At 41.5% G+C, this 12,012-nt stretch overlaps 1 protein-coding gene across 1 annotated transcript in view; it reads left to right on the top strand.

Annotated features, from left to right (window-relative positions):
• The window catches only part of UTP18 (UTP18 small subunit processome component), a 32,105-nt gene that overhangs the window by 16,217 nt on the left and 3,876 nt on the right, over positions 1–12,012 (top strand). The window contains exons 8-11 of the mRNA XM_036269778.1: positions 4,971–5,071; positions 5,333–5,423; positions 6,610–6,733; positions 9,168–9,342. Of these exons, the coding sequence (XP_036125671.1) occupies positions 4,971–5,071; positions 5,333–5,423; positions 6,610–6,733; positions 9,168–9,342 (491 nt within the window). The remainder of the gene's footprint in view (positions 1–4,970; positions 5,072–5,332; positions 5,424–6,609; positions 6,734–9,167; positions 9,343–12,012) is intronic.

Genomic DNA, 12,012 nt, shown 5'->3' with positions numbered 1-12,012 from the left:
CTTATAAACCATTATTTTGAGAAGGGGGCCATATGCTTCACCAAGTTGCCAAAGGAGGAATGGCACAAAAAAGGTTAAGAGCCCCAGATTACTAGTTCAAACTCTAGTATTTGACCATTTGGGAATCAAATAAGTTGGTCACATAGGCACCTTTATCTTTTTTTTTAAGGTAATCACCATTTTGATAATAGATATTATGGTAAGGTAAATCTCTGAACCTTAATTTTCTCTTTTTGTAAACTCAGAGGGCCATAAATATTAGAAGACATATATATATATGTGTATATATATACATATACAAAAACTTTTAAAGTTTTTATTGAGCCCTGGCTGGTTTGACTCAGTGGTTAGAGTGTTGGCCCGTGGACAAGTGAGTCATGGGTTCAGTTCTGCTTAAGGGCATGTACCTCGGTTGTGGTTTGTCCCAGGCCCTGGTTAGGGTCGTGCGGGAGGCAGCCAGTTGACATGTCCCTCTCACATCGTTTCTCTCCCTCCCTCCCTCTCTCTCCCTCCATCCCACTCTATGGAAATGTAAGAGAAATGGAAAAATATCCTCAGGTGAGGATTAGAAAAGAAATGTTTTTATTGATTGTTTTAGAGAAAAGATAGGAGCATCAGTGTGAAAGAGACACATCGATCGGCCACTTCCTGCATGCCACCCACACTGGGGATTGAGCCTACAACCCAGACATGTGCCCTGAGAGAATCGAACAGGGACCTGTCAGTCTATGGGACGATGCTCAACCAACTGAGCCACACTGGCCAGGCAAAAGAAATATTTTAAAGCTTCTAATTTAACACCTACTACATGGTAAATGCTTAATAAATGTTAACTGCTGCTCTTGTTAGGAATAACATATGATCTATCTGTTGCTTGATCACAATTTTCAGACCGGTGGAGGCAGACCAGACCTTGGTTCAGCAACCTTGTACTTGAGTTCTGGCTAAGAAAGAATTCAGAGCCAAGACTTAAACTATAAGAGAAAGTTTATTAGAAAGTCACAGAGGTAGCCCTGGCCGGTTTGGCTCAGCGGTTAGAGCGTCGGCCTGTGGTCCAGAGAGACCCGGGTTCGGTTCCCGCTAAGGGCACGTACCTCAGTTGCAGTTTGTCCCTGGCCCTGGTTGGGTCGTGTGGGTGGAAACCAGTAGATGTGTCTCTCTCACATCGATGTTTCTCTCTCTTCCTTCCTCTCTCACTCGCTCTATCCGAAGATGAATGCAAAAAGTCCTCAGGTGGGGATAACAAAAACAACAAAGAATGTCACAGAGGTAGAAGTGAGCTGTAGAAGGAATGGGCTCAGGAGACAAGTTAACGAGGCAAAAGAAGGGCCCTTTAGAGCTTAGGAAAGTGAAAGGTAAAGCTAAGGTAGCGTGCCTGGGGGAAGGCCAGGGGAAGGGGAAAGGCCTGGGGGTGCTGGGAGGAGGGGGAGCCAGAGCACTGCACCAGGTCCCCCATCTTGAGGGTATTTACAGGCATCTCGCCACTTCGCGCGTCGACTTTCACGGCTTTGCTCTGGCGGTTTTCTCTAATAAGGTATAGTACTTGAAAAACCGCGACTGAGTGAAGCCGCGAAAGTCGAAGCGCAAAGTCATGAGGGACAACTATATAAATAAAGAATCCTGCCCTGGCCGGTTTGGTTCAGAGAGACCCGGTCCGGAGAGACCCGGTTTCAGTTCCCACTAAGGGCCTGTAGTTTGTCCCTGGCCCTGGTTGGGTCATGCGTGTGGCAGCCACTCGATGTGTACCTTTCACGTCGATGTTTCTCTCTCTCTCTCTCCTCTCTCCTCTCTTCCCCTCCCACTCTATCTGAACAAACAAACAAAAAACAAAGGGAAAATGTCCTCGGGTGAGGATAAAAAAAAAAAGAATCCTACTTCGCGGAAATTCATTTATTGTGGTAGAGTCTGGAACTGATTAACTACAATAAATGAGGGCCGACTGTATTTGGAGGTCTCAGAGAAGGATCTGAATAAATATCAGCTTTCCAGGTGTGTTCTTTCAGGGTCCTGGTCTCCACCGATTGGTCATTGCCAGGGACAGGGGTCATTAGTCAGTGCATCTGGTCCTGATGTCAGTCACTTGTCTGGTTTTGCTGCTTTTCTGGTCCTGGAGCTGAAACGAAACTGAGGCCTAGATGTTATCCCTGGAGGATAATGCTTAAGGGAGTGTCTTTGCAAGGGCCTGAATGTGAGTAGCATGACCCACTCTTCAGCCCCTTGTTTCTTATCCAAGGGGGATCTATGCATGACTAGTGACTTGCCAAGGGAGGTGAGGTCAGGGAGTATTCAAGCCACATGACCAGCGATATGAAAGGTCAGTTAGCTAGCGGGTGGAAACCGCATAATCAGTGATATGATAGGGGGAGGAAAGATTACCCTGGGGCAAGGTCCTTGTTTTCCCTGTTGCTAGGCACCCAGGGCTTTCTGCCCTGGTGACCTGTACCTCGCCTATGGTCCTTGTGCTCATGTCTGCCTAACTGCCTACCACAAATCCACTTGCTGTACTATGGAATTTGGCTCTGTTCTAATTAAACTGGCCATTCCTTTTCTTATCAATTGTCAGCAGTTCACCTAAAAATCTTATTCACAGATCTGTAAAAAGATTTGTATTTGACATCTTTAAAGCACTGTATCTTCTTTCCTTAGGCAACATTATACATTTTATCTAACTCCTACTTTGAAAGGTCCAGCATTTGTAAAGAGCAATTATAATACCAATACTAACATTTATTATTACTATTTTTTTGTGAGGTTAAAAATGCTATATATGTACATATAACTACTATAATACATCATAATCTTTGAGTGAAAATACAGTTACCTTATTTTTCCGGTTAATTGCTAAAGCAACTACCTGTCCTTATTTGTTGGCATTCTATTTACTTCTTGAAGACTTCCCCGCTCCTGAGTTGTTTCCAAACAACAGACTTACTCAGGCCAAGAACGCAAGGTCTTCCAGCCACCTGCAGGCCTCGCTGTGGAATGAATCCTCTGGCACTTTGCTTCTGTTGCTGCCACACTGGGTCTGTGTTCATCGTGGTCCTGCACAGTATGAGGGAACTTTGTTCACTGTTACTGTGTTGATACCTGTGTAGTCTGTATCCCTGCAAGGCCGCAGTGGTGCCAGCTCTATAGGCTTCAAGGTGAACACTTTTTAGTCTTCTCTTGCATTCCCACTACCTGATGCTGTGCCATTAGGGTTAGGTCTGCAGGGGTTCCCAGCTGTAGCCTTGCACTGTGCTAGCACTAGCCTCCCTGCCCTGCTTCATCATCTAATGATACTCTGTTTCTGTTTGCCGCAGTCAGTGCAGTTTGCCCCAAATTAGGAAATTCCTAAGAAGAAATTTTAATAGAAATAGAGTCATCGTGAAGGAGTTTGGTCAGCAGCAGCAGAAGTAACCCCAGTGATTAGAAATAATGTGTCTGGATTGATTCTAACCAATCCCCAGGGTGTCATTTCTGGAGACAAGACTGGAATGGGAGGCCCAGTTTATAGCAGTGTTAATAGGATAGAAACGGTCTATCCTAGGAGCCCCAACCAGCATTTTCCTGTAGGGGAATAAGGGTTCTTCACTAGATTTTTCTTAATTCCTTATTTCTGATCAATATTTTAACTTAGCAGTTTCAATTTTTTTTAAATAATTTTTTTTTGACTAGGCAGTTTGTTCACATGGTGCAAAAATCCAATACTTAGAAATGGATGGATAGTGGAAAAGTGTCTTCTGCTTCATTTCTCTGGCTACCTTCTTCTCTTCCCTGGAGGTAGCCAGTTATGTCCTTTTTTTTTTTTTAAATCCTCACCTGAGGACATTTTTATGCATTTATCTTCAGATAGAACGGGAGGGAGGGGGGGGAGAGAGAGCGAGAAACACATCGACTGGTTACCACCCACACAACCCCAACCAGGGCCAGGGCCAAACTGCAACCAAGGTATGTGCCCTTAGCAGGAACCGAACCCAGGATTGTCTGGTCCGTGGGCTGATGCTCTAACTGCTGAGCCAAACCGGCCAGAGCAGTTATGTTCTTTTTTATGTATCTTTTTTATGAGGCAATTTTTTAATGAGTAACTTGGAGTTCTAAGCATTCTGATACCTGGAGTCTCCTGCATAATCAGTATGAGCCTTTTAGGCATGGAAAAGGGTCATATCCCTTTGTAAATAAGTTTACTGACTCTGGTTTATATACCTAGCTCATGTTGGTTACATGAATCTCATCTTGAGAAGCCAATCAACTGTTGAATACAATGACAGCTTGTGTTTTCTGTCTTTCTTTCCTTTTTGTATCCACAAAGTTAAAGATTAGGCTCCCAGTTCATCGTGAGATGTTTAGCAGGTGGCCAGCAACTAGTTTCTATATGTTGTTATGTTTTTGGCTCCCTCTAACGTCAGTGTATTTCCTTTCTGGTAATGAAATTTGTGACCAAAAGGTATAATTTGTCCTTTTAGTCAATTATGGGTATTACTGCTGAAATTTGGAAAATTAATTATTAGGTTTACTGTTAGAGAGTGGAGTCTTTGGCCTGCAATTAAAATGGTGAATGTTGCCCAGTCAATGTGGCTCAGTGGATTGAGCATTGCCCCATGGACTGAGAGGTCCTGGTTCCATTCCCGGTCAGGGTATATGCCTGGATTGCGGGCTTGATCCCCAGTATGGGGAGTGCAGGAGGCAGCTGATACTTATTTCTCTCCCACATGAATGTTTCTGTCTCTCTCTCAAAAAAAAAAAAAAAAAAAAAAATCAATAAAGACATAAATAAAATGGGGTGAATGTTAATTGGCCAAGCTCTATAGTGACCTTATATTTTATCCTACTCAATGCATAAGGTCGGACTTATTCAGTGTCTAAGCCTAGGTTTTGTTTAATTTGAGGCACTTAGATATTTTAAAAGGTCAGAAACTGTAAATTGTCAATGAAAGCTTTATTGAAAACCGTATCAATCCTTATTTAATTGATTCACCTTTCTTTCTTAGGTTTGAAAGAGAAGATAGTAAGGAGCTTCGATGTCTCCTCAGATGGGTCCTTCTTGCTCATAAATGGGGTAGCTGGATATTTTCATTTGCTGTCAATGAAGGTGAGGCATTGTTAGTTGCTTGTACTTCTAGGATAAGACATTAGTGCATAACTCCAGGTGTTCTTAAATCTGCATCTCAACTAGAGGAGCATAGTGGTACTTGGGAGGAGCTGCGGGCAGTTGAGGGAGAATTTTGGAGAACGGAAAAACAACTTCGAGTAGGTGGTGCAAAATGGAGAACTAGGTTGCTTCTGTCCTGCACAGTGTGATTCTTTGCACCTCCTAAAACGACTTGATAGGTAATATTTATTATTCTTTTAGACCAAAGAATTGATTAGTAGCATGAAAATAAATGGAAGGATTGCAGCATCCACATTTTCTTCAGATAGTAAGAAAGTATACGCCTCTTCGGGTAAGTTAATGACATGATGATCCGAAGCTTCTTTGAAGCTTTGAATGTGTTTACATTTTAAGTTTAACCAAAAACTGTTTGATTTTAGACTTTCTTGTTTTAGTAACCAAATCAGTTTTATTTTTAGCATGAATCTTTTGTTGCCATTGACCTTCTCATTTACTAACAAGTAATAGTGAAGGGCTAACCATTTAACATACACTGCTCACGTGTTTGGGGAAAAGATGGGAAGTAAATGCTTATTTAAAAGATGAGTCATTCTGTAACAGGAAAGGGGACCTGGCCCTGAGCGGGTCTGCCTAGGGCCAGCTGTTAGTGTGTGAGTTCTTGACTTTGTTTCACAATACGAGTCTAGGTGAATTTGAGAGGATGTTTTTTGAAGCTGGGGACAGTGAAACAAGGAAGGGCTGGGGAGATGGGTTTAGGCTGATCTGCTTCAGCTCACCAAGAAGTCAGAAAGGGGGGCCTTCGGGACAGGTTTAGGAGATTTGCCTGGGACGAGCTGCCACTGCCCATTGTTGCCTTGGTTGCAAGCCTCGTGGGGTCCCTTAGAGTTTAGGAGATGGATGCTTGTGGGGCAGCAGGGAGGCGCTGGTTTGCTCCTGAGATGAGTCCTTTGTCTTGAGGCTTTTATTTCTCTCTTGCAGGGGAGGGTTTCAACAGAATATTCATCAGTTTTCTAGGTGTGCTCCTTCAGGGTCTTGGTCTCCACTGATTGGTCAGTGTCAAGTAGCTTGGGTTCCTGCCTGTACTGGGGGGAGATTGTTAGTCCTATGCAGCTGGTCCTGGTGTCACCCATATTAGGTGCTCTAATACCTGTTGATAGATGTTGGGAAACGTGTGCTGCTGGGTATTTTATTTTTTGTTTTTTGTCTTTTCAAATTTGTTCCAGTAATTGAGTGAAATATACAAGCTTTTTCTAAAAGCTCAACTCAAGGCAGTAGTTTGTGATTTTCACTTTAAATCTAAAGATACTATTTATTAATGACTAATGGAGGATGCAGTTTTCTGTATATGGGAATGTATGCAAGAAATATTTTTAGTCCAGTTTTGTAGATCTAGGACTTTTATCGCATGTCTTCATTTATAGTCCTCTGTACTATTCAAGAGGCACTAAGAATGGTCAGTTTACTTGCCTTTCAAATTTAAAGCAAATTAACCAAACCTTTTTTGGCTTTGCATTCAGCGGATGGGGAAGTTTACATTTGGGATGTGAACTCTAGGAAGTGCCTTAACAGATTTGTCGATGAAGGCAGTTCATATGGATTGAGTATTGCAACATCTAGGAATGGACAGTATGTGGCCTGTGGGTAAGTAAAGAGAGGTTCTTGTAACTCTGAATCACATTGTGCTAATGAGAAAATATTAAAAAAGTGAATATAGTAGATGGTGCTTAAGTAATTCTGTTTATAAACTATTCAGTAGGCCCTTTACATTCTGTTGTCTTAATGCAATGTCTGATAATATCGGTGGTTTATCTGCTCTTTAGCAAAGAAAATACTGGACTGCCTTACATCATTGTATTTTTCTTCTATTTGAAATATCCATTTGATCACATCAAGATTTTCTGTTACTATTTTAGATACTTGCCATTGAGGAGGAGGTAGAATAAGGCAAGCTTTGGGTTTAAGTCTTCAAGATACTTAAAGCATTTTTGCCTTCATCTGGCTAGGTGGTATAAACCAAACACATGTTCTTTGGAAATACTGTTAGTATTGTAGACATTTTGAAAATATTATCTAGGACCTGTTATTGTATGATCACTGGGAAAAAATGGTTATTACAGTGGGGAAAAGATGGCTTTATTCCCCTGCTTGAGTCTAAGGGTCCATGGAAGGAGGAGGCATTCGATACTTACCTGTAATTTGTATCTACCAAATCACTAGTAAACATCTGTAATTTTAGAGCTTCTAGAAATGGATTTTTTATTATTTTCTTAGACTAAACACAATTGATCCGAAAAGAGATTTCAGTCAAATCCTCCCTGGGTGGGAGGTCCAGTGGGTCTTGCTGTCCAAAAGCATAGCATACTTACCATTGTTCACTTTACCTCCTCCTTTGAGATGGAAACTGGGGACATTGCTTGTAAACATCCCTACCACATTTGAAAATTGCCCTGGCCGGTTTGGCTCAGCAGTTAGTCGGCCCGTGGACCAATGAGTTGCGGGTTCGATTCCAGTCAAGGGCATGTACCTTGGTTGTTGTCTTACTCTTTCAGGTCCGTGTTCTACCCTTTTCCACTGGGTAGAATCCGTGGTTACATTGTACCTTTGCTGCATCTTCTGTAAATGAAGTAGTATGTTTTGTTTTGTGACTTCCTATCAGGTTTACCGTCAATCAGTAAAAACAAACAAACAAATATCTGAGTACCCACTATGTACAAAGCACCGTATATTGAAGAATGGGTGAGAGTTGAGACATAGCAACAAAGCATATTCTCTGCCTTGCACGTGACAGCTTTTAGTGTGCATGGGCCCTATGATCTTACCAAATTAGGTGGCCCCACAGGGTGACCTGGAGAATCCCTTTATTTTGTTGCTGTTGCTTTATTTTCTGTGATTACAGTGAAGTTAGGAATGTCTCATGCTACAGCCATCGGACAGGTCAGTAGCTTGGGTTCCTGCCTGTACTGGGGGTGTGCAAGCTACAAATCACTTTGGGGTCTTTGCATTTTGAAAATTGAATGTCAGTGCCAAATTATTTTTATATTTTATATATTTAACATATATTTATATATATTTTCTATTTCAAATCAAAGTTCTGTCTAGTGATTATAGATTTGTTGAGTTAGTCTTCAGCAGGTTCTTAAAAATACACAAATTAAGATTGTCTTTTTACTATGATTTCCATCTAAGTAGTTTCAAATAGTACTTTGAATAATTACTACAGTAAAAAAAAGTTTATAATATTAATAGTAAATTTTTCCCAGTATTTACTATGTGCCAAGGACTGTTATTTTCCATATATGTACGTGTGTATATACACAATGTGAGCGTGTGTATGTGTGTGTGTATTGTATATAAACTAATTTAATTCTCATTTCCTACTTCATGATGTATGTACTATTATCTCCACTTTACAGGTGGGGAAGCAGAGGCATGTGAGTTAAGTAACTTGGTTAAGATGACACAAGTAGTAAGTGGTAGAGCCAAGATACAACCCCAAATAGTCTGGCTACAAAGCCTGAGCTCTTAGCCACTCTTACCTTTTTTTAAGCTACACCTGTTTGTGTTCATGTTTTTAAATATATAAATGGTATAGTTACTAGGAGTTTTGTAAAGTAAGAAGTTTTACAAGAAGTAAAGAAAATATATAGTGTCAGTGTGTCTTGAGTATGACTTCTTTTGTGCCAACCCTGGGCTCCTGGTCCTCCCTCCAGGTCCAGCGCAGGCTGGCCTCTGGCGGGTGCAGGGGTCATTGGGCACTCAGTCACCAGCAGTGCTGCCTTCCAGGCCCTCATCTGAATAACTGGGAGCCTTGGCTGATCCCCAAGGGCAGAGGCAGAGTTGGTCACAGGGACTCCTGGGCACATGCAGCTTCTCGTTTCCTCTCCCTTTCCTGCCTTGGAGGAAGAGTGAGCATCAACTTCGGGTGTAACTGCTAAAAACAGGCCAACGAGGGGTGAGCTGGTAGGGCGAGATGTTCAGATAGACTCAGGACCATCTTGGCCCCTTCTGCTTATTTTTTAATTTTTTTTTGCTTTTGCTTGATTTTAACCTGTTGTATTCCCTTTTCTCTTTTCAGTTCTAATTGTGGAGTGGTAAACATATACAATCAAGATTCTTGTCTCCAAGAAACGAACCCAAAGCCGATAAAAGCTATAATGAACTTGGTTACAGGTGTTTCTTCTCTGACCTTCAATCCTACCACAGAAATTTTGGCAATTGCTTCAGAAAAAATGAAAGAAGCAGTCAGATTGGTAATATTTTTTTCCCTTTTCCTTTTATCATTCGTATCTTTAAAATTTAGATTGAAGACATGGAAAGGTGACAGGAAAGGAAAATGTTGGATTATTTTTAAAAGAGTAGCTTCTCTTGCCCATCCCCACTGTGGGGTGTGCAGGAGGCAGCTAGTCAATGTTTCTCTCTCTCTCTCTCTCCCTCTCCTTTTCTCTCTCTAAAATCAATAACATCCCATTTAAAAAAAGAGTAGCTTCTGATGTAGAAATGACTAGTATTGTAGCTTTGGGGTGTGGTTATAGGAAAGATGCACAGTAGCCACCAAATTTGTATTGTTTCAGTTCTTTGGGGAAAGCTGTGCTGTTTTTATTAACATTTCTTAAATGGTGGTTCTTCATTTTCCCAGGTTTCTTTCTTTCAGCATATTATGAAGGGGTATGTTTAAGGCAGGCACTTCTTTCCTCTACAGTTTTCTTTCCTCCTCTACCTTTTTAAGGCCTGCTGTCTTTTTTTTTTTTTTTTTCCTTTATTGATTTTAGGGAGAGAGGAAGGGAGAGGGGAGAGATAGAGACATCGATGAGAGAGAATGTGGATTGGCCGCCTCCTGCATGCCCCCTACTGGGAATCAGGCTCCCAACCTGGGCATGTGCCCTGACTGGGAATCTACCGGTGACCTCTTGGTACATGGGTCCACGTTCAACCACAGCGCCACACCAGCTGGGCAGCATTTAGGGTTTTCTACTGTGGCAAAATCACACAAGGAATTCATTTGTAACAGCCAAATCTCATTTATCAAATGTTAGTCAACCATGATATCTAATGGAGAGAAGCCAGGCACTGCAACTTCAGAATATCTCAGTGAAACAACGCCGGCATTATTAAATGTATTCTCACAATGATCAAACAGTCCTGTTGTCCCAGTACAATGCAGTGAATATAAATCTAAACCATTGCACCAGAAAGAGACCTGCAAGTTAAATTGTTGCTACATCTGTAATCTTGGATGTAGTAGAAAGTTGTAGAACTTCTTGTCCATTAAATGGAGGATGAGTGAGCTTTTACTTGTTTAATTTTGATATCTAGGCCCATAAATATAATGACAGAATATGGTTGGAGATAAAGGGAATTTTCTGAGGTAAAGAAGTTTGGTTTTAATGAGACTTTTTCTCAATTCATTATTCATTGAATAGCTTTCAATACAAGGGCCATAAAGAGGTTGGAGCATAGCTACCTTTTTTTTTTCTTTATTGATTTTAGAGAGGAAGGGAGAGGGAGAGAGAGATAGAAACATCAATGAGAGAGAACATTGACTGGCCGCCTCCTGCATGCCCCCCACTGGGGATCGGGCCCACAACCTGGGCATGTGCCCTGACCGGGAATCGAACCTGCAACCTCTTGGTGCGTGGGTCGACGCTCAACCGCTGAGCCACACTGGCCGGGCACAAACAGCCGCCTTCTAACCAGATGGGGTTGTTGGTCTGAGGGAAGATGTACTCTGCAGTGACAGATTACTCTGGGGACTTTACACACAGATATAGTTGAGTCTCTGAGAAGCACATTGTAAACATTTTTTTTACCCCCAATAGCCAAGTCAGTACAGGAGATAAAGTATGAAAAGGAGTTGATAAGTTGCTGTTTATCCTCCATTGGAAAGACCACACTGGCCTGTTATGTGAATGCATGGCCACTGTGTACGGGTGTGTAGGTTATTGTTGCACAAAGGCACCCCATCCCAGGGGTTGTAAGCGTGTATGTTTTACCATAGTAATTTTTTTTTTAATCCTCACCTGAGGATATTTTTCCATTGATTTTTGGATTGGGAGGGAGGGTGGGAGAGAGAGAAACACTGATGTGAGAAAGATACACCTATTGGTCTTCTCTCACACGACCCTGACCAGGGTCGGGGATTGAACATGCAACTGAGGTACGTGCCCTTGACTGGTAATCGAACCCCAGAGTCTTTGGTTCTAACCACTGAGCAAACCGTCTGGGGCTGCCACAGTATTTCTGGTACTCTGTTCTGTTTATTTAGCTACAAAAATATACAGCTACCTTCTGTTAAAAATGACTTTTAAAATATTGCTGTATATCTTGTACCCCAATTTTTGTCCTGTGGGTAGTTCTCTATTTGTAACAAGCAACTGACTTAAGTATGAAGTTACATGAATTCAAATTTGGAGGCTGTTTTTTCCAATTTCAGTTAGAAAATACTTATTTTTAAGAAGTCACTTAAGTAGAAAAGTTTGTTCTTGTATATTTTATTTTGGAAGAGTCAGAAAAGCACCTCCCCAACCTTCCAAGTCGTGTCAGAAGAGTTAATGAGCAAATATATGTGCATAGTTTAAGAGTGTCAGGTTACGCACAGGGTGGAAACAAAGGTAAGGCATGGGACAGTTCTGTTCTCTGCCCTTGTGCAAATGGTTATTTCCTGATTGTCTCCTCCCATGATGCCTTGGATCACCTGTTCAAAGTTGGTGCATGCTTGGAGGATGCAAACTTATCACCTAAGCAAAAACAATTAAGAAACCAGTTCACTTGTTAAAAACTCATAATTCCTGCTTTCCCAGACTAAATGTAAATATACTTTGCAGTATCCATATTGTGGCTTCTCTCTTAAAATACTAAACTGCTTTATTAAGTACTGTAAAATACATATACATACTTAAAATCTTCAAAGAACTTGTACGGAG

This window comes from Molossus molossus, unplaced genomic scaffold (genome assembly GCF_014108415.1).
Source record: "Molossus molossus isolate mMolMol1 unplaced genomic scaffold, mMolMol1.p scaffold_m16_p_19, whole genome shotgun sequence".
Classification (NCBI taxonomy): domain Eukaryota; kingdom Metazoa; phylum Chordata; class Mammalia; order Chiroptera; family Molossidae; genus Molossus; species Molossus molossus.
This window is presented reverse-complemented; position numbering and strand designations above follow the sequence as displayed.